We start from the raw sequence: 26,392 nt of genomic DNA, 5'->3' as shown, positions 1-26,392 counted from the left end.
ATGTTTACATTTCTCTGGCCTGGGGAAACTAAAACTGCCTTATAGTTAAACATCTTCTCTTACTAAACTGTACATATATACGATAATTACTGGTAATTAAATTGAACTATCCAGAAAGACCAGGGAAGTAGAATGAAGTCACTGATAAGAATCATCTATAAAACAAAATGTTTTCCTGAGAACCAGAATTCCATCAAACCTCTTTTTGAGCAAAAAGTACAGTCTTGTAGGTGGCAGCAAGTTTCTTCAACTCATAATGAGGGAGTTACAATTCACAGTTCTTTTGAGGCAGAACAGAGCATGTCCCAAAGTGTCTTGATGAAGTTCTGATAGTCGGTGCCTTTGGATTGAGATTTGAGCGATACTGGAAGACCGCACTGGGCTTGGGGGCTGGGAGAGGCCCCCTCCCAGAGCACAGGGAGGGAGGAGTCTTGCTCAGGGACTGGGTGCCATCGTGAGCTTCAGCTGGCGGTGGACGTGGCCAGTAGCCTGGGGTGAGCCTGAGTGGAGGGAGGGACAACCCTCCTTTTAGATGAAGGTCACCTGTGGGTGAGGGGCCCTCATGGGCATCCGCTCTTGGTCACGGGCCCTGTTTTAGAAAGCTGTAGGCCATGATCTAACTCTGGAGTGATCTTCCAGGGACTGGTTCATTCTTAGAATGTGAGCTGTCCACTCTTGGGTTCCAGCGTTTGGATCTTGGTCCTGTCCTTTTTCTGGGAAGGGGGATGGTCCCGTTCAGTTTTTCAGAGTTTGCGTCCGGTTTCTGTGTGTCTGGTGACTCTCCCTAGGGTGGTTTCCTCTAAAAGTGAGGCCAGTTCCACACACTCTCTCTGAACAGAACTGAGCTTGTCAAGAGTTTTTGTGCTGTTCTTGATCAGGGCAGCCTGTTCTACTTTTCTCCTTTTTTCCATGGAGTCAACTTGTCATCAGCTGGAAAATTCTAAGCGGAAAAGTCTAGTTAAAATGCAGAGCACAGGTACACCCCCCCATCCGACCCTGGCTCCCTGGGAAACTGGGGACGGTAGGGCCCTCCTTTGCACGGGTTATCCTGCTGCTCACCTACCACCCCCCCAGAGCTTCCCAAAGATGATGCTGCAGCCACGTGCATGGGGCCTCGTAGCCCCTCTGTGTCGACTAAGCCCACCAGAGAGTCCCCATACCTGTGGCTCCACCAACCACAACACCCCCACACCCCAGGATTCCACCGGAACCCAGCACACTCCGGGCAGCCGGGATGGACCCTCGGTGGGGCTGCTGTAAGGGGCAGGGGCTCAGGGCCCATGACTGTTCAGGTCTTGCTCTTCTTTCTCATTCGAGATGCGGTGTGAGTGTGCGTGCACACGCGTGTGTGTGTGATGGAGACCTTTCAATCTTGACACTATATATATGGTACAACTCTAAAAAATAAAGGCCTTCTCTCATATTAGTACATACTGGGACTCTGCACTTAATACAGTTAGTAATCCCTAATGCCATCTGATTCTCAGACCATAGTCCTATTTATTTCCCCACCTGCCCCCAGAGTGCATTGCAGAGCTCGTTTTGTAAAGTCCCCTCTAATCAAGGCCGGTTAGACGTTATCTAGCTTATCTGTGTTGTTACATCGCCTGAGTTTTCTTCTCTCTAAAACTTTGTGCTGACGTATGCTGTAGATGCCATTTAAATCTTGATTAGTCTAACAGTACTCCCCTGACAACTTCTTATTTTTGTATTTTTATTTATTATACTCTTTATGGAGTGTAATTGATGTGAATCACATGGATCTTAATAGAACAGCTCAGTGGATTTTCACATATGAAGACGCCTAGGCAGCTCCACTGAGATCAAGATCTAAAACTCTTCAAGCATTCCAGAGTTTTCCTGGTGCCCCTTCTTAGCCATTTCTGCTCTCCCTCCCTCATGGAAACCATGATGCTGACTTTTTCCACCTTCTTGCCTACGCTTGAGGGCTTTTTTGTTTTGTTTTGTTTTTTGTTTGTTTGTTGTAAAATGGGAGCCATGTGGTATTTTGCATTTAACTTCTTTAGCTCAAGATAATATGTTTGACACCCATGCTGTTGCCTACAGTTGTTGCAGTGGTTCATTTAAAAAGACTGCTCTGTATTATTCCATTGTCAGAATAAATCATGGTGTATTAATCTATTCTAGCATGAGAGGACACTTGGGCTATTTTCAGTTTTTGGCTGTGATGAGGACAGTTGCTGTGAACGTTCTTAATGGAGTCTTTTGGATGATGTAGGCATTCATGTTGGGTATATACATGGGAGTGGAACGTGACATGGCCATTTTTCCAAAGTATACCACCAGTTTGCATCCCCACAGCAGTGAGTGAGTGTTCCAGTTGCCCCGCATCTTTGCCAACTGGATGTGGTTGTTCCTTTTCATTTTAGCCAATCTGGTGGATAGGTAGTGGTGTCTTGTTCTGATTTTAATTTGCATTTTCTCTTAACTTAGGATGTTGAGCACATTTTTTGTATTACTGTTGGACATTCCATTGTCATTTGCTCATTTTTAAATTGCCTTTCTTTGTCTAACTGGTTCTAGGAGTTCTTTATGTATTCCGTGTGTCTTTTGTTGGATCACACATTATCTTGTTTTATTGCATAACTTTTCTTCCCATTTTAAAACATTTTATTTTTTATTTTTTTTAAAGATTTCTTTTTTGAGAGAGAGACAGTGAGAGAGAGAGTATGAGCAGGGGAAAGGGTGGAGAGAGAAGCTGATGCCCTGCTGATCAAGGAGCCTGATGTGGACTTCGATACCAAGACCCTGGGATCATGATCTGAGCCCGGAGGCAGATGCTTAACCAACTGAGCCACCCAGGCAAACTTTTTATTTTAGAGAGAGAGAAAGAAAGAGAAAAAACACGTGCAAGTTGGGATGGGGGGCAGGGGAAGAAGGGGAAAAGAGTCTTAAGCAGACTGCTCTGAGCACAGAGGCCCACTCAGAGCTCGAACGCACGACCCTGAGATCATGACCTGAGCTGAAACAGAGAGCCGAAGCCTAACCAACAGAGCCACCCAGGCACCCCATCTTTCCACTTTCTTAATGATGATATGTGATGAGTACATTGCAAATGCTCTCTTGTGAGGAGCACAGAAATCCTTAATTTTAATGAAATGTAATTTCTTGATCTTTAATTTTATGTATTTTGTGTCCTTTTACAGAAATTTTTGTCTTCTCCAGATTCATGAAGTTATTTTCCTCTTTTAATGTGTTTCACCTTTCACATTCGATCGTATTTAGATCTGTTTCTTTAGCAGTGTGGATAGGAATCAAAATTCAGTCTTTTTTTCAAATGCATATTCAGCTCACCTAGCACCAGGTGTTGCAAAAGCCATCTTTCCCGCCACAGCCTTGTTGGCTTTGTCAGGAAGCAGGGGCTTTTGTGCCCATGGTGAGGATGGGAAAGGAGCCCTAGGAGTGGGGGGGCCCTGCTTCCCCTGGAGTAGCTGCTGCAGAGGAACTTGAACTCCCCCCTGCCTCCCTCCTCCTCACCCTCTCCTTTGCTTGCTTCGGTGCGCTGCTCAGGGGCTTGCCCTCTGGAGTGTGCGGCTGCCCCTGGCTGGGCTTGTGGTCTGGGGCAAGTGGGGCCTCCTCTTTGGGTGGCTGCCTGCTCATCTGTAAAATGGGGATGCATGTGGGACCCTCTTTCTGGAGCTGGAGGGGAGATGAAGTGGCTGCAAGCTGGGGTCCCCAGGGGGCTCGGCCAGGGCAGAGACCCAGCCTCCAGCCCGTCAACAAGAGCAGCCCAGCGCCACTGCCATTGGGCAGTGGTGGGCAGGGAGTAGACACCACCCCACGAGGAAACCAGGTGATGGGAGGTGCTGGAAAGAGCAACGGAGACTAGGGACTGCCCTTTCCGGTTGGGGTTGGGAGGAGAAAGGCATCTTGAAGGGGCTGAGTTGGGGGGCCGTGGTGGGTGGGCTCAGCCCAGGTTGGTTGTCACTATTGTGCCTGTGATCCTGGCTCAGGAAGATGAAGCTCGGGAACTCTTCTTGTTTGTCCACTTTACAGTCCCTGAAGGAGGACTCCAGGTGCTCCCAGGGCCTGCAGGTACCCACTCCCCGCCCCCAAGAACGCCAGGCTGCCGGGAGCAGAGAGCTGCAGCTCTGGGCTGTTTGCTCAGGCCTCTCAAACATCCTGACCAAACAGGGCGCTGGCGGAGATGGCCCACTCATCACCCTCCTGCCAGGTGCCCAGGTTTTTCTGCAGCATTTCCAAAGCCAACATTCTTTAGGACTTTGATGTCCAGGGAGAGGGGACTGTCCAAAGGGGTCGTGACCTCTGAGCTGGATTGTTTAGGGCACCCATTGTTCTGTGATCAAAGGTGACTACAATCTCTAGAATCTCAGAATCTTTTTATAACAGAATGTGTCTTGAATGGGCAATACCTGCATACGATAAGAAACGCATAAAAAATACAAAAGGGGCGAACAGTGAAATGTTAGTGGGCTTCCTCCCTCCCACGGTCAGGTCCTGCCCTGAGCCAACCACTGTTACCAGGGTCTTGGCTGTCCTTCCAGAAATAGTCCATGTATGTCCGTGTATCCCTTTAAAATGAAAAGGGATAACTTTTTTTAAAAAAATATTTTATTTATTTATTTATTTATTTATTTATTTTGTCAGAGAGGGAGCAAAAGAGCGAGCACAAGCAGGGGGAGTGGCAGGCAGAGGGAGAAGCAGGCTCCCTGCTTGGGAACCCGCCGTGGGGCTGGATCCCAGGACTCTGGGATCATGACCTGAGCCAAAGGCAGACCCTTACCTCACCGAGCCACCCAGGCGCCCCTGTTCTCAATTCTTCATAGTACATTCAGAAATCAGACCATATAAGTGCAGGAAGATCTACCTAATTCTTTTTAACATCTACATAAGAGTGGACAGAAATACATCAGATTATTTAATCACTGCCCTGTTGATGAGATTTTGGTTGTTCCTCACCTTTGCTCTCACAAATTCAGGGGTAGCAAACATTACTGTCCAACTTGTTTATGTCTGTGGGCGAGATTAGATTTCTGGATGGAGAAGTGCTGGGTCACTTTTTTTTTTTTTTTTTTTTTTTTTTACAATGCAATGCATTATTATTAGTTTTTTAAATTGCAGTGATATACACATAACATGATATTGGCCACGTTAACTAGTTGTAAGTCAGTGAGATATGTTCACATTGTGCAAGTATATTAATCCATCTCCAGAACTTAATTTTTGAGCTTTTATTTATCTATTTGATGAAGAGAGCACAAGCAGGGGGAGCAGCAGCGGGAGAGGGAGAAGCAGATCTCCCCTCCCCCTGCCCCGGGCAGGGAGACTGATGCAATGCCGGGCTTGATCATAAGACCCTGGGGTCATGACCTGAGCCAAAGGTAGATGCTTAACTGACTGAGCCGCCCAGGTGCCCCATTCCAGAACTTTTTCATCTTCCTGAACTGAAATCCTGTGCCCATCCAAGCTGACTTCCCATCCGTCCTCCTCCAGCCTCTGGTAACCTCTTTGCTACTAAGGAGCGTTTGAAGTGGGCCGCTGTTGGAGGTACCAGCTGTGGGGACAGAGGCTGTGGCCCGACTACCCTGCCCATCTCCTGCTCCATCATTCTGACCATCCTGACTTCCATGCACATGAGCTCCTTCCTTTTCTTTAGAGCTATACAGTTGTTTTGCTTTTCCCCATTTTTGAACTTCTTCTAAAAGGCAGTCTGCGGTCTTCTTCTGTGACTTGCTTCTCCCCCTGCCCAAGATCCTGTCTGTGATTCATCTGTGTTGTTGTGTATGGTTGTAATGAATTTGTGCACATCATGTGGTCCTGCCAGGGCCCATTTCCACCCTTTCCCTTGTTGAGGCGTCCTTGAGTTTTCTGCATTTTGGGGCTTATGTTTGTGGGGGTCCAGGTGGAGACCACGGACACCTGTTTCTCCTGGGCGTGTACCTGAAAATGAGATCACAGTGTCATTGGCTCTGGGTATTGTCCACCTTCCCAGACGAAGTTAATGGTTTCCCAGAGTGGGTCTGTTCTCCCTCTGTTGCTCAGGGATGTCGGAGGCGGCTTCCTGCCAGAGTCTGTGAGGCAGACGGCTGGCAGAGCCTTCGGAAGCCAGAGTGATGGGGGCCGTCCCATGTCACTGGAGGCCAGAGAGAGGGTCATGGCTGCAGCTGTCACAGCGGGAGAGGCCCCTCCCCTTCAGCCCTCACTTGCAAATAATCAGCAGGCGAGGGACACTGCACGCCCTCTGGCCCAGGGCTCAGGCCAGGTGGCAAAGTGGCCAGAAATGGGGGAGTCCGCGGAAACCCAGAGGCAAGCAGAAAAGGCCGGGGAAGGGATTGCCGAGAGCCCCGCCAGCTTCCTGCGCTCAGGGGGTTATTGTTTTGTCCATCCATTTACCGGTCAGTTCCTTTGTTCCTTGACTAATTCACTGGTGAGCATTCCACAAACACATGTGTGCCAGGGCCAGGGAGGTACTGGTTCCCAAGTGCCTGTTGTTGGCCAGGCACTGAATCGTCTCACTGCCCCATTTTGTGAAGCATGGCAGAGAGAGGTCATTTGCCCATTTTACAAGCAAGGAAATGGAGGCTCAGAGGGTGAGTGACATGTCTGTGTCCCCTTAGCCCGTGCTCCCCTCTGGCCCCCTTGCTGGAGAGGCGGTCTGGGCCAGGTGGATGGGCCACACTTGCATTCTTTTCCCGCATTTTCTAAGTCTGTGCACTGGGCTGTATATCTTAAACTCTATTTACACATCTGGAAAATCAAAATAATCATCCAACATCATGTTGTTGATGTAAGCTTTTCGTGAGATGGTCTACACTGAGGGCCTGGGCTGCTTGATTCAGCCCCAGGCCTTGGGAGCCTTAAGAGGACTCAGATCCATTCTTGATTCCTGAGACCTTCTGAGTCTGGTGGTTAAGACAAGCATGTCACCTGATAGCAGGGACATCACAGTGGAAGCCTGTATCAAGTGCTGGTGTGAATGAAGCCAGAAGTGGGAGCTTTTGGTCCCCCCAGTTTGGAGGTGGGTGCCAGTGGGAGCCCTGCAGATGGAGAGGCAGGGAGTCCCACGTGGATTGGCTGGTGAGTGGGACAACGCAGAGATAGGCGTTCCCAACCTGGACCAGCGTGCAGAGACAGAGTGGCAAAGAGAAGCATATAGGGCTAGGATTGAGGGTCAGAACTGGACGTGACTCTGGGCTGTGACTGTCCAACCAGGGAGGGGTGTTTCGTCCTGGAGGGCAGTGGCCTTCCGGTAGGGGTTTGTGGACCACAGGTTCCCTGAGCCGATTGGGACCAGGGAAGGCCGGGGAAGTAGGATGTGTGATGAGGGTTGGCATAGAGGTGAGTTTAGATCCAGAAGTCAGAGAGCTTCTCTCTGAGGAGGTGAGAACCCTGAAGGAGAAGGGCCAGCCATGTTGACAGTGCTGGTGGGAAAGGGCACAGGAAAAAGGCAGAGGATTCCAGGCAGAAAGCAGAGTCCACGGAAAGGATCTGGGGCAGGATTGAGCCCAGGGAGTTCAAGGAGTGGAGAGAATGTGTGGGAAAGAGGATCAGAGAAAGGAGATGAAGTGGAGCAGTCAACAGGTCTTTGTAAAGAAAGGGGAACTCTTGGGGGCCTATAGGCCAAGGAGAGACACAGTCTGATTTATTATGTGTGAACTCATTCTGGCGCCCTCTGGACAAGGGCCTGGAAGAGGACACCTGAAGGAACAGGGACCATGTTGGACCAAGAGGTGGTGGTGGAGTGAAGGGCCCGGTGGGTGGACTGGGATGCACTTTGGAGATGGCCTGCTGAGTGACGGAGGGAGATGGGAAATGGGGAATGGGTGCAGGAGGGTTCTGAGGTTGCCAGGGGCCCTTCACTGATGCAGGGGAGACCTTGGGAAGAGGTGGTTTGAGGGAAATCAGTTGCTGAATAGTTCTGGCAGTGAGAGCACTACGGAGCACCGTTGGTGGTTCCTTAGCCAGCTGTGGTGTGTGTGCACGAAACTACAGCTGAGACAAATGTGTGTGTGTGGGGGGGGGCGCGAGGTAGAGCAGGTACTTGGAGCTTGGCGCTGGATGAGATCAGCCAGGGCCAGGGTGGAGATGGAGAAGGGAAGAATCCTGGGACTGGACATCTGAATGGTGGTGCTTGGGAACTTAAAAAGAACCAGAGAGAAAGACAGAGGCTGGGGACCTCAGAGGGGCTGATCAAGGAAGGAGACCTGGAAGAGAGGGCCTTTGGGCTGAGTCTTCCAGCACTGGGATGGGGAAGGAAGGTGTGTCTTCTGGATGAGGAGACGGGGGTACACATCTTATGCAGCTTTGCCTGGCCCTTCCTCCCACATCTTGGACAGTACCAAGCAGCGCCAGGCTTGGTCCCTCCTGTTCCAAGTGGGTGGCCCTCCCAGCATATGGGTTCATGGCCTCTTGAGTTCCTTTGTCTGAAACAGAGGGAAGCCAGGGTGGGAAAGGCCAGTGGAGAATGGTGGGATGTCTGCCAAACGCAGGCTGAAACCTGGCTTCTGATCAAGGAGGGGGCAGGAAGAGAACACCATTCAATCCACAGGGAAGCAGAACCCGCTCTCAGGCTGATGCTGGTCAGATACTCAGACAGGGCCTTCAGGATCAGCTATATCAAGTCATCCATGCCATGGATGTGGGAAAGCTGAGGCCTGGAGAGGGGAAACTGAGGTTTGGGACTTCTGACTCACCACCTTATCTGTGAAGTGGGGAGACAAGAGTACTCACTCATCATAACTGTAAGGATGAAAGTGCTTGGACCCAAGGCTGGCACTAGCCTGTACTTCATTTCTGCTCTTACAGTTATTTCAGTAGGGCACCTATCTCAAGTCACTTGGCTAAGACCCAGGGATCCACTGTAATCTCCTGATCTCACTCAATAAGGCAGTCTTGGAGAAGGCTTATGGAGTAAGAGTTCAGTCCAGTACAAGAAAGACACGAACTATGCAGAGAAAGGACAAACTGCTGAGGTAGCTTGAGCTCCCCATCCACAGAAGTATTCAAGTGAGGCATGACTCCCACATGCCCAGAGTGTAATGAGAAAGGATTAAGCATGGAATAGTGGCATCACTTTTAGTGGCCACAGAGACTCTAGTGTCTTTGTAGAGAAAGAAGTGGGTTAAGGAGTAATTTCATAAATAATCAAGATTTCACACAGTGATAAATGCTATGAGGAGTCTTAAAAATGAGTGATGTGATGACAGTAACTGGGGCTGGTTGGATATGCTGTCTCTTGCCGTATAGGGATTTTACACTTTTATTGTATTTAGTTTTCTTTTTTACTTGTGGACACTCTGTTTAGTGTTGTCCTAGAGATACTAGCAGATGCAATAATTCAAGGAAAAAAAGAGACAGTTATGATGAGTGTGTATATATATGTATACACACACACATAGACTTATGTGTATGTATATGTATGCGTGTATATGTATATGTATGTATATATGTATATGTACACATAGGTATGTATGTATATGTACATATAGGTGTGTGTATGTATATATGCATACATATGTATATACATAATGGAATATTACTCAGCCATAAAAAGGGAGATCTTGCCATTTTTCAAGAACATGGATGGATCTAACAGGTATTATGCTAAGTGAACTTAGTCAGCCAGAGAAAGACACACACAGTATGATCTCACTTACATGTGGAATCAAAAAAGAGCCAAACTCAAAGAAACAGGAGTTGTTTGGGGGCTGCCAGGGAATTGGGGGGAAGTTCTGGGAAGATGGAGAGATGTTGGGCAAAGGGTACAAGCTTGCAACCAGTTATAAGATGACTAAATTCTGGTGATCTATGGCACAGGACGGTGACTAGTTACCAATACTGTATTGTGTACTTGAAAGTTGCTGTGAGACTAGATCTTAGCACGTTCTCACCACAAACAACAACAACAAAAAGGAAACTCTATGCGATGGTGGTTGTATCCCCTCACATTAGTGTAGCAATCCCCTCACATTGGTGTAGCAATCCCCTCTCAGTATTTATCTGTGTCTGTAGGCATTTTTATTACATTTCTGACTTTGGTGGGACAGGTGTCTAGTGTTTCATCGCTGAGCGTGACATTTGCCATTTGTTTCTGGTAGATAATTCTTTTCATTCCTCCTGGTACAGATCTCAGGTTGTTACTGAAACTTATTTCCCCTCTTCTACAGAAGGGCCTTGAAACCTAGAAAAGTTTAATAATTTGAAATGCCCACTCTGCAGATGAAGCTGGCGATTCTTACTAAGCTGTCACTCTTTTCCTGGAACCTTGCAGTCTGCTGACATCCACCGGCACATTTGTTCCTTGCTAGATGACGTGTACTGCTCAGGGATATTTAGAGTTCTTTCTAGGCTTTAGCACTTGTGCAGCTAAAGGTCCTCAAAGTAGAGGAGGACACTAAGACTTCAGAGAAAGGAAATAGCTATCCATGGTAGCATTAAGATGTGGGCTCAGGCTCAAAGTTATTCCGTTACACCCCTGTTGTTGCCCTAGCACGGATATAGGTATTCTAGATGGGCTTTACCTTTTGGTTTAAAATTTTTTATTTTAAATTTTATTTTAAATTTTAAAAGGATAATGGCATGCAATGTATTAGTTTCAGGTGTACTAGATCAATTTAACAATACAGTACATCGTTCAGTGCTCATCACAATGAATGTAGTCATCATATAATGTTAATTACAACATTATTGACTATATTCTCTAAGCTGTACTTTTCATCTCCATTTATTTCATAACTGGACGTGCTTCTATCTCGTAATCCTCTTTATCATTTCACCCATCCCCCCACCACCTCCCCTCTGGCAACCACCAGTCTGCTCTCTGTATTTAAGATTCTGTTTTCTTTCTTTCTTTCTTTTTATTTGCGGATTTGCTTTGTTTATTACTTTCCCCATGTAAATGAAATCATATGGTATTTGTTTTCCTCTGTCTGGCTTATTCCATTTAGCATAATACCCTCTAGCTCCACCCATGTTGTTGCAGATGGCAAGCTCTCATTCTTTTTTAGGGCTGAGTCATATTCCATTGTCTATCTGTACCACATCTTCTTTATCCATTCATCCACAGATGTACATTTTGGATGCTTCCCTATATTTTGGATGTTATAAATAATGTTGCAACAACAGAGGGGTGCAGTTATCTTTCAAATTAGTGTCTTGTTTCCTTTGGGTAAATACCCAGTAGTGGGATTACTGGATCATGGGGTATTTCTATTTTTAATTTTTAGAGGAATCTGCATACCTGTAATCTGACTGTATCAGTTTACATTCCCACCAGCATGCCCAAGGGTTTCCTTTTTGCCACATCCTTGTTTTTTGTTTCTGACAGGTGTAGGTGATATCTCATTATGGTTTTAATTTGCATTTGCCTCATCATTAGTGATGTTGAGCACCTTTTTAATGTATCTTTTGGCTTAGATGTGCTTTATCTTGGCATGTCATTTATTTTTAGACCTCAGAAGCAAATGGTTGCATTATTTATACTTATCCTCTGGCACCTCACACATTATTGTCTCTTTAACACTCTCCCTTGTTTTATTTATGTATTTATTCCCTTTTATCCCTTTTCCCCATTGCTGACTTCTGCCCCACCAGAGGCAACTGGTCCCCTCTGTTTAATTTGCACGTGTGTGTGTTTTTAATTAATGTGCAAAATGTGTGTTTTAATTTTGTTCTCAGTATTTTTCATTTGTGTAACAGATCTCACTTGGTTTCTTCCTTCCCCCCACCCCAGTGCTTTTTTTGGTACCACTCCATATTTTGTGGGTACATCTAATCTGTTATTCCTGACAGCTGTGGGGTCCTCCATGGAGGACATCCGTAAATTCTATCCAGCCACTCCTCCACTGATGAACACCCACTTCCACAAATGACACCAACATCTCGCATCCTTGTAGTGGTCACATTTTGGGTCTGGCTGAGGACTTCCCTGGAGTGCACAGCCACGAGTAGAACCTCTGGGTCCAGGATGATATGTGTACTTAATTGTGTCTGCGGTGCCTTATCTCCTTCCAGACTCGCCGCGCCAGGGTCCACTTCTACCCCCGGGCATGAGGGTTCTTACCTGTGCCTGGCATGTGGCACGCTTTCTGATTTTTCCATTTTTTTTTTAAAGATTTTATTTATTTATTTGACAGAGAGATAGAGAGACCACAAGTAGGCAGCACAGCAGGCAGAGGGAGAGGGAGAAGCAGGCTTCTCACTGAGCAAGGAGCCTGATGCAGGACTCAATCCCAGGACCCCGGGATCATGACCCGAGTTGAAGGCAGATGCTTAAGGACTGAGCCACCCAGATGCCCCTGTGCCTTTCAGTTTTAAGACATTTCCCTGCCCCTGCCTCCTCCTGCTCTCCTAGCTACACAAATATTTTCGCCACTAACTTCCCTAGATGAGGTGTTTTTTTTTGTTTTGTTTTTTTTTTTGTTTTTTTTTTTTAGAGAGCAAGCGTAAGTGTGGGGGGAGGGCAAAAGAAGAGAGAGAACCTTTTTTTTTTTTTTTAAGATTTTATTTATTTATTTGACAGACAGAGATCACAAGTAGGCAGAGAAGCAGGCAGAGAGAGAGAGAGAGGAGGAAGCAGGCTCCCCGCTGAGCAGAGAGCCCGATGCGGGGCTCCTTCCCAGGACCCTGGGACCATGACCTGAGCCAAAGGCAGAGGCTTTAACCCACTGAGCCACCCAGGTGCCCCGAAGAGAGAGAATCTTGAGCACACTCCCTGCTCAGCTGGATCTTGCTACCCTGAGATTATGACCTGATTGAAATCAAGAGTTGGATGCTCAGCCCACTGGGCCAACAGGCGGCCCTCCTAGATGAGTTTTGATCTTCTCTCGCTGCTGCTATTTCTTCTTATGCCTTATCCTATCTTGGTGTCTTAGGTCAGGTTCCTTAGAAGCAGATCCTGAGTGGCGGCTGGGTGGCTCAGTCATTTAGGCGGCTGCCTTCAGCTGAAGATCATGATTCTGGGGTCCTGGGATGGAGCCGTGTTGGGCTCCCTGCTCAGCAGGGGGTCGTCTTCTCCTTCTCCCTGTGCCCATACTTCCTGCTCGTGTGCCCTCTCTCTCTCCCTCTCTCTCTCAAAAGTAAATAAATAAAATCTTAAAAAAAAAAAAAAAAAGCCAACAGAGCCTGATTTGAGGGTTTTGTGCATGTAGTTGTTCATTTGGAGAACCGGCCTGGGGAGGGGGCAGGGAAGGAGCTAGCTGATGCCCTCCCGATCCCTTTGGGAGCTCTGGAGTGTGAGTGGCCCCCAACACTGTCCCCTTTGAGGCAGGGCTGGGTTTTTGTCAGTAGTAGTCAGTAGTCACTGATTGGCCATAGCTCTGCCAACCTCCTCCCCCGTCGGGGGTACTTAACCTCGCAGGCAGCTCTCCGAAGCAGGTTGTCCTTGGGAACTACCAGTGGCCACCAAGCAGAGCAGCCTTAGGGGGTGGGGGACAGAGTGAGTTACCTTCCCTGGGAATGGGGGTCCAGACAGCACCAGCAGCATCTCTGAACATCTTGGAACCAGGTGCCTCCTCTAGAGTGGTGACCTTGCCTGTGTTGCCCCTCCACTCCAGTGTCCACAAAGGATCTGATCGAGACGTGCTGTGCCGCTGGACAGCAGTGGGCCATCGACAATGACGAGTGCCTGGAAATCCCCGAGAGTGGCGCGGAGGGTGATGCCTGCAGGTAAGGTGGGCACCCCGGAACAGGCAGAGCTGCCCGTTTACCTTTTCCAGATTCTAGCTTGCTTCGGCCTGTGGGCCCTGGCAGTACAAGGGGAGCGCAGTCTCCACGTGTCTCCACGTGCATGTTGTGGCTGCTGTGAGCCCACCGGCCAGGCTTACCCCAGGAAAGAGAGCCTAAAGGCTGGCTGCGGGAATATACCAGCCACGCACATTTGTAGCCTGCCTGACAAGTGGGGTTAAGAAGGTATGCTTTGGAGCCCGTGTTCAAGGACTGGTACCACCTGGGAGTGGGGAGGGGCCTCACTCACTGTGTACTGCTCAGACCCCATGAGATTTTCTTCCTCAGCTTTGAACCGGGAGCCTTCAGCCCTCTTTTTTCCCCCCACTCTGCTATCCTGGGGTCTCCAGAAGTCTGGCCCCTCACTGTCCTCTGCTGTCTGTGTGGATTGTTTTTACTGACTCTCATGTTCTCCGCAAAGGAATAATTTGTACCTTTGCCCCTTTGGCACTAAGTGTGGAAAACGTCTCGTTCAGCCATTCACCTCTCCCTTTTTCCTAGGGAGGACTTCTTTCCCAGCCTACTTATTTTTCTCAATAAGGACAAGGTCCAGAGAGGTGATGTGATTCACCCAAAGCCGCACTGCTCCCTGGGAGCATGGCCAGAGTCAGAGCCCCTGTTTTCCCAATGTCTAGCCCTCTGTGCCTCTTTTAGAGACATTTAAATTCTAACCTTGTCCTTTTCCCTTCCCTTTTGTCATCCTACCAGTTTGGGGACGACTTAGGAGTTAGAGCGTGCCTTATCAAAGAATTTGGAGCTTAGCGGCCCTGACTTCTGCTTGTATTCCTCTTGTGATGGGAAGCTCACTACTTCATAGATAGGCATTTCTGTCACTGAATAGCTCCCACTGGGACATGTCCTTTCTCGATTGAGACTAAACTCCACCTCCCAGTGACCCCCATCTTTTTGTGCTGGCTCCCCAGAGCAGCCCTACAGATATGGGGCGTCATGGCCGGGGGACCTGGAGGCTGCTGTCTTCCAGACTGAGCTGCCCTGTGCTTCCTGGGGTTGAGTCTGCCTATCCTTCTCAGCCCTGTGGGGACCTGGAATGCTGACCCTTCCCACACTGGTCGGGGATAGACATCGTGGAGTCCCCTGGGCCCCAGGCCTGAGTGTTGTTGATGGACCTCAGACACAGAACCCTCGTTCTTTGGTGGGGGTAGGGGAAGTGCCACCAGCACAGGCCTTGCTTGCTGTGGACCTCTGGCAGGGGCTGCCTTCTCTGAGCTTCATTTTATTTTCTGGGAAATGGACCCGGTCATTCCTCCTGGAAGGGTCACTAGGAGGATGGGGTCCGGTGCTTCGGCAGAGCTGAGGGACCCCTCTGTTGCAGGACAGCCCAGAAGCACTGCTGCGTGTCCTACTTGAAGGAGAAGAGCTGCATGGCTGGCGTCATGGGGGCCAAGGAGGGCGAGGCCTGTGGGGCTGAGGACAATGACACGTGCGGCATCTCCTTGTACAAGGCAAGCCCGACCTGTGCATCTGTAGCCTGGGCCTGAGGCTCTTGCGGGCTGGGGTTCGGCTCCCTGTGGGACTCCTCCGTAGGAGGTTTGGGGGGGCCTCTTCATCTGGAGAGAAGCCGTCCTCAGCTCTCACTGTGGCCAGCTCACTCAGGAGCTACTCGTCAAACACCAGCCTGTCCTGGGCCGCGTTCGGCATTAAGGATATAGAAACGAACAGCCCATGACAAGTCCTGTCCTCACAGGGCTTTCTCTTTCTGTTTCTTCTTTTTGTATCCGACTTATTTCACTCTGCTTCACGTCCTCAAGGTCACCATGTTGTAGCGTGTGTTAGGCGCTTTTTCTCTTTCAAGGCTAGGTAACCATCCATTGCATGGCTGTGACATGTTCCTCTGACGGCTGTTGGGTTGCTTCTGCCTCTTGCCTCCTGTGAATAACGCTGCCCTGACTGTGGCGCTGAGAAGAGCCTTTCTCCTGAGGACAGACAGTGCTCCCCTTCCACCATTCTGGCTAGAACTTAGTCCGGGGTCTGCACTGCGCTTCTAGAGAGGCTGGGGAATACAGTCTTTCTTCTGGAGAGTTCACATGCGGCCCCAGGCTGCCTCCTGGGGACCCTGAGGGAGTCCCTTGGGCTTACAGTCCATGGGAAAGGCGGATGGGCTCTGAGGGGCCGGTGGGCTGTGGGCAGTGATGCGTGTCTCTCTCCAGCAATGCTGTGACTGCTGTGGCCTAGGACTCCGTGTGCGGGCCGAGGGCCACTCATGTGAGTCTAACCCCAACCTGGGCTACCCCTGCAACCACGTCATGCTCTCCTGCTGTGAAGGGGAAGACCCCCTCATTGTGCCCGAGGTGCGCCGGCCCCCAGAGCCCGAAGCCATTCCACGGAGAGGTGAGTGAGGGGCAGAGATAGCCGTTGGGGCTTCCAGCTAAGGCTGGGTGTCCTCTTGTTTTCTGGGGGACCCTGGGGTCTATTATCACCTGTGGCTGAAGTCCAGGCTCTGCTCTGGCTGGAGTTCTTCTGTGGCCTCCAATGGTGGCCTCTGCCCTGTTACTTCTGAGACGGTGGTCCCATCCAGCTAAGTACGTACCATCCGCTCCACCCCCCAAAACGCCAGCTTCCGGCCACCCTTCCCCTCCTCCCTCCCCTGCCCTCCCATGTCCACCAGCACCTCCACACATCTTCCTCTTTTACTCTTCTACCCATTTCGTGCTCTTCCAGCCACTCTTCTACCTATTTCCTGCTCACTGGCACGTCCTCCTTACCCTGGTTCATTTCTCCACCCATTCATCCTGCTACACTGTCTATTCCCGTACCCTCATCTGGCCACTCACACGTCCTTCCTTCTGTTCGTGTATCTACCCAGCCACCCATTCATCCACCCGTCCACTCACCCAGCCACTTACCCTTCTGCCCGTCCATCTGTCTGTCCATCCATCCATCCGTCCGTCCTTTATCTGTCTGCTCATGTATTCACCCACCCAGCCAGCAGAAACCTTTCACTTATTCATTTACCTTCATCCATCTGCCGTCTGTCCTTGTCAGCTAGGCCATCCCGTGTCTTCAGGGTACAGGACAGAACCCGTACAGAGAAGGCAGTCAGAAACTACCCCACCCACCTGATCAGCCCCTTCCGGGATAGCACTGTCGTTCTCCCTGAATCTTCAGCGCTTGGCCCTTTAAGTCACTAGCAAATGACTGATGAATGATGGGTTTGTTTGATGGCCTCCCCTTCACCACCATGAGCCCTTTGAGGGCTCCGTGGACCTGTGTCCTCTTCCTCTGTGCCCCTGCCCAGGGCCTGCCCCCACACCACCATTGACTGTGTGCATGGGAGCTTGGGTGACAGGGCAGAGCCTGGAGCCAGAGCCGTCTCAGACCTTCCAGCCTTCCGTGTCTCTGGGGTCTCCCTTTTCCTCTGACTTCCATGTGCTATGGTCCCTCTTATAGCCACCATGTCCAGCTTCTGTCACCCTAGCCAGGGATGTCAACTGGACTTGTGACTGTGAGCCAGCAGGAGCCTGATGAGGATGTCCCAGGGAACCCACAAGGACTCTCCTAAGAGGGACTGGGCAGCCTTACCAGTCTAGCGTGGACACAGATCCACATCCAGTCCTAGGAAATACCACTTGCCGGGGTTGGCTGTAGGGGCCTGGTTGAATGGGGCTGTGAAGGTCTGGTTAGTACCCAGAAGGGTTGGGTTCGAGGTCAAGTTTGGGAGGAAGTTTGGCCTTGAGAGTAACAGGATGGGGAAAGGGCCAGCCAGGGTCCAGAGTCAGAGGTGCATGTTCCTCTTGTCCAGTGGAGAACTGGTGGATAACCTAGGTCTCAGGAGACACAGATGGTAGGGTCAAACTGACCTGGGTTCCCATCCTGCTCAGGTGACCTTGGGCAAATCATTTTGCTCCTCTGAGCCTCAGTTTCCCTTCTGCCAGGAGCATTGTATGAAGAGCATGCTGGTGAGGGTGGGCTGAGTGTGAACCCTAGAAATGCTGCCTAGCCTGTGGCATGCTCGGCAGAGTCCTGAGCCCAGACCTGTCTGCTGCCTACCTGCAGTGCCTGATCTCTGGGCTGGACCACCAGCTGCCACAGCCCTGTCTGCATGCACCAGGCCAGGGCTGATTGGCCCGGAGCACAGTGTAAACACGCTCAATATGAAACATGTTTCTTAGACGTGACCTCATGGCAGTTGGTTTCTTGGATGGCTTGGCTGCCTGGGGCCAGGGAGCAAGGCTAAAGGCCCGTGCCTATTGGGGACATGGAGGCCTGTGGGTTCTGTTCCCTATTCTGCTACTGGCATATGAAGAGCCTTCAAGGCAGCTCAGCCCCAGGAGCCTTCTCTGCCACTCCCACCTGCTCCCCACTGCAGAGGGGACAGGAGAGACCAAGCACTGCCCAAGGGGACATGGCTGCGGAGTGCCCAAGTGAGAGTTCAGATCCCCATCTGACAGAACACATGTTTGGGTCCTTTCTGTTGCTAGGGGTGGGCCTCCCAGATGTCACTGAGATCAAGGATCTGGATCCAGTTCAACACTTTAGCCAAAGCTTTCTGGGGACTGTTATGGGCCTGGTCCTGTCATACTGCAGGCAATAAAGACTTGGATGTGGCTCTGATGGGTTTATTCTTCTTGCTAGAGGTCTGTTTCTTTGTCCATCCATCCATCCATCATTCACTCACCCCTCCTTCACCATCTGTCATCATCATCATGTATCCATGCTTTGTCCATCTGCGCTATCTTAGCTGGGCACACAGAAGATCCTCAGGAGGACCTACACTGATTTCCCAGGGGCCTATAGTGTCAGCCACCTGCTAGGGCCAACCTGTGTTCCATCACAAGGACTCACCCCCAGTCTGGTTGCAGAAGCAGAGCTGGCGAGCCGGGAGGCCCTGTCCCTGGGCACAGAAACTGAGCTGCCCAACAGCCTGCCTGGCGATGACCAGGATGAGTGCCTGCTCCTCCCAGGGGAGCTGTGCCAGCATCTCTGCATCAATACCGTGGGTTCCTACCACTGTGCCTGCTTTCCTGGCTTCTCACTGCAGGACGACGGCCGCACCTGCCGCCCAGGTAAGGGCCCAGACAGCTGGGGCAGGGCTTGACCTTGCCCATGGAACGTGGTGTTCCTGGGATGGGCACAAGGCTCCTTCCCCACCTGTCACCCTACACATTGGAACCCATGGGAACTGGAGGCCCCTAGCAAGGGGATTTGTAAGGCCACTTGGACAGGTTGAAACTCTCTGCTCCATCTGACGCTCCATTTGCATGGGCGGCCCCAGCGCCCCACCCTAGATCCCAGTGCAGGGCCAGGACCCAGACCACAGAGCCTCCCAGCAACCCAACTCAAGCTATGTCCCCAGTACTGGGCCTGAGGTGGTCAGGCTTCAATAGGAAGCCTCGAAGCCTGCCTCAGTCCCTGGTCTGGGGAGCTTTCTGCCTGTCGGCTCTCCAAGAATAGACGCATTTTTAGTCTAAAAACTCACTCCCCTCCTTCCTCTCCTCCTCTGCCTCAAATAGCTGTGAGATCCATCTTGCCTGGGGTACGTTGCTTTCTGAGCCTCAGTTTCCTCTCCTGTGAAATGACTAGGAGAAGATTAAACAAGGCAGTCTCTGTCCAATGCCTGGTGTGGTGCCCTGGTTGTGAGAAGAGCCTGAGGCCAGGCTGAAGGCATGAGCTGCCCCTTCCTGTCCCCCTTGCCCCTGACAGACGGTGACCCCCCAAAGCAAGAGGCCTCAGAGGAGTCTGCACCGAAACCAGATTCCTCCCAGCTGGCCTCCAACACCATCCTGCTACCAGTGCCACAACCTAACACCTGCAAAGGTAACCTGGGCCATGGAGTGGATCTGGGCCGTGCAGGGGGCAAGCTCCCCAGTGCCAGGCATGCGCAAGATGGTCTCTTGCCAAAGGGGGGTTTCTGCTTTGGGGCTTTGGTTGGTCTCGCCTGTCTGAGGTCCGGAGTTGAGAGTGAAGCCGAGGAGGTGAGGGTGGGTAGGGGTAGAGCGTCGGGCCAGGATGTGACCCTAAGCAAGTCAGTTAGTGACTTTTTGCCTCAGGTCCTATAATACGGAAAGAATAGAATCCTTGCTTGAAAAACTGTCTTGGAGACTGTTGTGGTACTGTGTGGAAAGTTCTCTTTGTTCTTCCTCTCTTCCCCTCTTCTTGATCCTTCTATCTCCACATCCTTTCTCTCCTTCCTTCCCTGTCTTCTCTGTCCCCTCCTCTCTGGCAGCATCATGACGCCAGGGAGGGGTTTGGTATCTGAGTGCCGGTGGTGATGGGAGATCCCAAACATCGTCCCCAGTACCACCCGGCGTACGAACCCGTTTACCAGGGGACCTCGTGGAGAGGACCGGAGTTGGGATTCCCTGGCTCCCAGGCCCTCCTTGAGCTGGAGGTGACAAGCCCGGTGGTCTCTGATCTGTTTGGTTTTTCCTCAGACAACGGGCCCTGTAAGCAGGTGTGCAGCGTCATTGGGGACACAGCCATGTGCTCCTGCTTTCCTGGCTATGCCATCATGGCGGATGGTGTGTCCTGTGAAGGTGAGTACACCCAGGGCCGCTCTCCTATGCACACCTGAGCTGGCCTGTGGCAGGGGCCCCAGAGTGAGGACAGGGCAAACGGCATGAGATGGAGGTGTTTTGGAGGTGAAACTCTCTGACTTAGTAAGGGAATAGGTCTGGCTGCTCTGACGGGAGCCCCAGATGGAGAAGCTGAAACAGCTCTTATCTCTCCTGTCACCATGCCCAGGTGTGTGCATGCCATCCAGGTGTAGGCACAGGTGTGTGCATGCCATCCAGGTGTAGGCACAGGTGTGCACACGATGTCCGGTGTATGCATAGGTATGCACATGCTGTCCAGGTGTAAGCACAGGTGTGCACCTACCATCCAGGTGTATGCACAGGTGTGTACCTGACGTCCAGGTGTAGGCAGAGGTGCGTGCCTGCCATCCACGTTATGCACAGGTGTGTACCTGACGTCCAGGTGTAGGCACAGGTGTGTTCTTGCCGTCCAGGTGTGCTCACTGGCTGGCCAGGGCTTCTGGCCTCTTCCACCTTGTTCTGCCATTCTCTAGAGCAGTGCTTCTCAAACTTCAGCATGCCACAGAGTCACCTGGAGGCCTGGTAACAGCACAGATCCTGAGAATTACACAGAGTCCCCAGACACCGTCACCCAGTAGGACTGGGTGGGTTCTGAGAGTTTGTGTTTCTGGACAAGGTCACTGGATAGCACTCTGATGAGCCTGGTCTGCTCTGCCGAGGTTGGATTGTGACCTCCTTGTCCTTTTTCCAGCCATGTGCGGAGAAAGAGAAGGAGGGGAACACGTGCTCCCCACTGTTGTAATGCAGGACTCAGAGGTGATGCTTGTCACCCCCTACTTGTCTCTCGGGGAGTTGGAGCCCCAGTGGATCTTGGTAACTCTGCATTCACCAAAGGGCCAAAGAGAGACCAAAATCATGTCCTGCTAGGACCAGGACCGGTGGGACTCTGGAAGACAAAGACCACCTGGTGTGAAACGGGGGCATTGGAACTGGCACCTGCTGGGATGCTCCCCACAGTGAATGACACCTTGAGAGTAACCCAAGAGATCTCGAGACGACACCTCTTCATGTCTGGAGGCAGTACAAGCAGGGAGCTTGGAGATAGTCTAGGAAATGCTTTCTTTAGTTCAGGGTCAAGTTTAGGAGATGTGACTTTGGTGGGTGTCCACCAGTGCCCATGTCCCTGTCAGAAGCTAAAACCTCACAACTAGCCCTTTGGTGTTGAGACTATTCTGATGTCGATGAAAACCATCCATGTGCCCAGAGAGGGCAGGAGGCTGGTCCAGGGTGCACAGCATTGGCAGTGACTGGCAGACCTTTCTCTCAGGTGGTGGGGAGCAGATCTCAGGTGGCTTCTGGGTTTCCGTCCCAATCCCTCAGGGTCCTGAAGACGTGAGGAATGCATCACTCCTGGGTCAGGACTCCTTTGGTCCCTGTCAGGCCTCAGGCCAGTGTCCGTGTCTGCAGGACCCCTGGCAGTAAAAGCTGCAGGGTCAAGGCCAGATGTTGTAGATGGCATTCTAAGGGGGCAGCCCGCCTGGCGGGGAGAGCCTGCTGGGCTCCACCCTGTTTAAAATAATCAAATAAGAGTTACCAACCATGAAAACCCAAGAATTTTTTTTTTTTTTTAATGACCAGATTTATGGTTTCTCGTCAAACTTCTGCCCACAAGGGGCTCACAGTCCTGGTCTCCCCATACACAGAGCACAGGGCCCAAAGTGCCCCAATGAGCTCCCCTTGTCCCCCAACCCCTTTTCCTATATGTGTCACCAGCTTGGTCCACTAGGCACTTAAGTTCCAAACCCCTGCCGTTGTGTGGCTCCCTTGGCTGCTGTAGAGGTGGAAAGTCTCCAGAGCTGGTTGGGAGACAGCCTCTACCTACTACCCCCCCACAGTGCTGTGTGCTCATGGGCAGGCTGCCTAGCCTCTCTGAGCCTCACCTTGCAACCTGTCCTCACTGGGGTTCTGGCTCTGAAGGCCTTTTTGACCGTACAATCTCAGACTTGGGCCCAAAGTCCAGGGGGAGGACTAATGCTCTAGGAGGCCCTGGGCGGGTCCTTGCCCCTATCTGGGTCTCAGTTTCCCCTTTCTGTCATGGAAAGCTCCGTGACAGGCCACATCCCTCTAATGGCCCTTCTGTTTTTCCTCCTGCGGCCGTCACTAGACCAAGACGAGTGCCTGATGGGCACTCATGATTGTAGCCTGCGACAGTTCTGTGTGAACACCTTGGGATCCTTCTACTGTGTCAGCCACACGGTGCTCTGTGCCGAGGGCTTTATCCTCAACATGCACAGGAAATGCGTGGGTAAGCGAGAGCACCCGCCTGCCGCCACCGTCACGGCTCTCTGCTCTGCACCACGCCACGCCGCCACACCGTGGCCACATGCTAAAGGGCCTGCCCTTTGCATATGAGCTCTCAGCACCGCCGGCACCCCCCTTCCCCTGCTCCGTGTCATGCCCTACGTGTCCTGGTGTCCTGTCCTGCTGCTTCACCGACGCCCCTGGGAGGCTGCTTTACCTAGGGACATGCGTGCCCGAGAGTCAGAAAACAAATTCATGTGTGATGTGACTGGGTCATTGGAACAAGGAGACCCCATGTGCAGGCAGCAGGATGGAGTCCATGGGTCTGGAGGTAGAGAGGCCCGAGTTTGAAGCAGGACCCCCCAGGAGCTCTGTGGCCTTGGACGATGTCTAGATCTCAGTTGCATTACCTGTAAAAAAGAAGGCATTGATCCTCCTTTGGAGATGATGGGACATGTGTGCAGCCTAGCACAGAGCTGGGGGCACAGTGAGCACTTGATATCAGCTGCTCCCTTGGGCAGGTGCCACTAGAATCCCCTCCAGAGGTGAATGGATGGAGTTGGGGTTGGGCAGACCTCGTACCTCAACTCAGTATTCATTTGCTGTGTGACACTGAGCAGAGGTTCTCCCTCTCTGATCCTGTTTTCCTCGTCTCTAACTTTGGGGCCAGAGAACGGGGCAAGGGCTGTTACCCATCGGTACCCAGCTCCTGGCCTGAGCGTGGATATGGCCGGTGCTCCAAATGGTCCTTCCCTCCTGCCTCTTGGTGTATGTGTGGGCCAGGGGCTGGGGCTTCAGATGTGCCCCTGGGGGCAGTGAGGAGAGCGGACTTGATGCTCTCCCATGGCTCAGGGGTCTGATGTTTTCATGGAGGAAACATGATGGCCCTTAACACAGAGTTAGACCCAAAGCAGTAGGGACTTGGGGCAGATGGTTGGAAATGCTCCAGCAGAGACGCAAGCAAAGGGAGAGGTCACTCTCACTTGTGGTATCGGGACATACTCTCATAGAAGGTGGCATTTGCACTGGTCTCCGAGGATGGATGGGACTTGGGACTCGGGAAGAGCATGCAGGGTGGAAGGGACAGCTTGAATAAAAGCACGGAGATAGACGCAGTGCAGAGTGTGTCCAGAGCACGCGATCAGAGCCCCGTCTGTCTTCTCTGTGCTTGGGGACCATGTCCAGCCCGGACATGTTCTCTTCCTCACCCTCTGCCGCTGGGCAGATGGGCCCACGGCACTGGGCTGAGGGGCGGCTGCAGACATATTTGCCCCTGGCCTCCCGCTGATGGCACAACATGCACCCTTCCGAACCCGCTTCTCAGTGGCTGGGCATCTCTTCCTGTCTGGGTCATGTCTGTGTGTGGATGTCTGGGAAGGTGGATCCTGCCCGGGCCTGCAAGCACCCTTCACAGGGTGCCCTGGTCATGCCCGGGGGTGTGGGCTCCCCCAGTGGCCTGGACAGAAGACCTCGTACTAGAAGGGGTCATTGGGGTGCTAGAAAACAGATTCTGGGATTAAAAGAGCAAAGGTATATTTCATTCAGCAAAATTTATGAGCTCATATTCTCGTTCTTTCCTGTCTCCCTCCTTGTTCATTCTGCCCTGACGCCCCAGTGTCCCCTTCCTTCCTCCAGCTCCGTTGACATGCTCACTTCAGCATCTGTTGCCAGTGTTCTCCCCATCTCTTCATGCTCAGACGAGTACCGATGTCTTCTGCAGTTCACCTGTTAGCTCCAGGCATCAGCTGGTGTGATGGGAGACCCACACCGGGGTGAAGCGTGTGCCCTCTGCGGCCAGACTGCCTGGATTCAAATCTTGGCTCTGCTGCTTTCTAGTTGCAAGAGCTCAGACGAGTCCATTAACCTCTCAGCCTCAGTTTCCCAGTCTGTGAAATGACATCACACCTGCCTTTGACATCACGGAGATTGAGTTAGTCCACTTAAAGAATAGTACTTGGAAAAAAAAAAAAGAATAGTATTTGATTTCATTGTTATGACTTAACAAATGGGTTACACTGAGGCAGCCCGCATAAGTAGTGAGCTCCCCATCACTGAAGGTGTGTAAGCTGAAGTGGGATAGGGTGGAGCCAAGTCCAAAAGACTTCTAATGGATGAGTGACTTCTGCAGTTTGTCGTTTGTGCCCTGCCCTTTGAGGACCACCTTGGCCCCTGGGAAAAGTGTTCCAGGTGAGCTTTTCCACTAGATGATGGGAAGGAAGGGCCCATCCTGCAGCAGTGTGGAAAGGGCACAGCTCTGGGTTGGGTGTCTGGGTTCCCTTCTTGCTGCTGCCATGTGCAGGCTGTGTGATTTCGGTACGGTCATGTCACTTAGTTTGTGAAACTGCATCTGTAAACCACCAGACCCCTAGCAAACCTCGGTTTCAGCTGCTATTCTTTATTACCGTGGGTCCTCCCAGTCTACAGAGGCTGTGGACTTGTTGGCCCTTCTGGGGTTGTGGGAACATCTCTCCTATAACCCCATCCTGGGAATCAGAAGTCTTTATGTTGCTCAGCCAAGCCTTCCCAGGAAACTGCTGGCCCGAAGCTCTCCCTGTCCCACCTCCCAAACTCCTCCATCTCCAGAGTCAGGGTGAGCCTGGACTGCGTGCCGGTTGGTCACCTGTGAGTTCGGGAGGGTGTCTTCCCCGAAGCCCTGTACCCCACGTCTCCACCTGGTCTCCGTCATCCTCATAGGCACAGGTCCAGGGTCACTGCTCCTGAGAAGCAGCTCTGATGGGCCGGGGCTCCGAGGCTGCAGCTTTTCTCCGCAGCATCTCTACTTTCCCTGTCCTGTCCCCATGCCGGGAGGGCAGTTCCTGAAGGGTGGGCACTGTGGCCGACACCCCTGCTTGGCCAGCTGGGCCAGGCACAGAATAGGTGCTGGGGAATGTGTGTCCAAGGGATGCCAGGTGGGGTGAGGAAGTGGCCAGCACGGAGCTGGCCATTCGCTCATACTCGTCCTTAGCACCAGGCCTGGGGCGAGCTCTGGTGAATTCTCCAGTTCTCCTGCGCTCTCTTCTGTCACTTTTGGGGGGTTCTCCCCTTCCCAGTTGCTCATCCCAAGTTGGCTCTTGGCCTCTTCTCTCTGTGCTCTGTCCCCCCAGGGGACCTCAGCCACTGACCTAGACCTCTCCCAGGAAATCCCGTGCATGCCTGGTCCCTCTGGACACTCAGACTTCACGCGTCCACAGGCTTCCCAGCCAGCCTCATCGCAGCCGTCCCCATCCCAGGCTGGCACCCCTGCCTGTCCAGCCACTCAGCCAGGAAGCTCTGTGCACCTCCTAGCTCCTCTTTCTTGCTCACCTCTGGCTCATCCCTCAGGGGATCCTGTCTGCTCTACTTTCACAGCATTTCCAGAACTGGCTTGCTGCTCCTCCCCTGCATGGGTGGTGATCCGAGCCTTGTCAAACATCTCCTGTTCTAACAGCCTCCATGCTAACTCCTAGAGAATTATACCAGCCAGGGGACCCTGTTACAGATGAGTCCAACCACTTCTGTCCTCTGCTGGAAGCTTCTATGGCTCCCACCTCCACCTGTATCCACGAACACACTCTTCTCTTCTCTCCCCTGCAATGGCACCTTCTCCTGGCCAGTTCTGAGTCGGCCTGGCCGGCTCCCCGCTCAGGACGCTGGCACCCACTGTCCCCTCTGCCTGGGATACCTGCGTGACTCATTCCATTAGCCCTTCACATGCTGGCTCGAATGGCCTGCCTGAGGATTCCCCCCGGACCTCCCTGCTGCTCCCTCTGTTTCTCACCCCCTTCACCCTGCTCTGGCTTTTCCACTGCACTCATGACCACCACTCTCCCTACCTGTTGCTTGTTTATTTATCTGCCGGGGCCCCTAGCAGCGATCTGTCTTGTTCACCGTCAGATGTACCCAGGGCTGAGAAC

The 26,392-nt window shown here is 51.8% G+C and overlaps 1 protein-coding gene across 3 annotated transcripts in view; it reads left to right on the top strand.

Annotated features, from left to right (window-relative positions):
• FBLN2 (fibulin 2) overlaps positions 1 to 26,392 on the top strand; it is an 83,818-nt gene that overhangs the window by 41,637 nt on the left and 15,789 nt on the right. For 2 of the 3 annotated variants that reach the window (XM_032331224.1, XM_032331848.1), the window contains 7 exons: positions 13,536 to 13,647; positions 15,038 to 15,167; positions 15,873 to 16,053; positions 18,525 to 18,728; positions 19,366 to 19,479; positions 20,097 to 20,198; positions 22,363 to 22,503. In XM_032331224.1, the coding sequence (XP_032187115.1) occupies positions 13,536 to 13,647; positions 15,038 to 15,167; positions 15,873 to 16,053; positions 18,525 to 18,728; positions 19,366 to 19,479; positions 20,097 to 20,198; positions 22,363 to 22,503 (984 nt within the window). The remainder of the gene's footprint in view (positions 1 to 13,535; positions 13,648 to 15,037; positions 15,168 to 15,872; positions 16,054 to 18,524; positions 18,729 to 19,365; positions 19,480 to 20,096; positions 20,199 to 22,362; positions 22,504 to 26,392) is intronic. The other variant, XM_032332052.1, reaches the window with a different exon arrangement.

This window comes from Mustela erminea, chromosome 1 (genome assembly GCF_009829155.1).
Source record: "Mustela erminea isolate mMusErm1 chromosome 1, mMusErm1.Pri, whole genome shotgun sequence".
Taxonomy (NCBI): domain Eukaryota; kingdom Metazoa; phylum Chordata; class Mammalia; order Carnivora; family Mustelidae; genus Mustela; species Mustela erminea.
The sequence above is the reverse complement of the archived record's forward strand: the minus strand, read 5'-3'. Positions and strand labels throughout refer to the sequence as shown.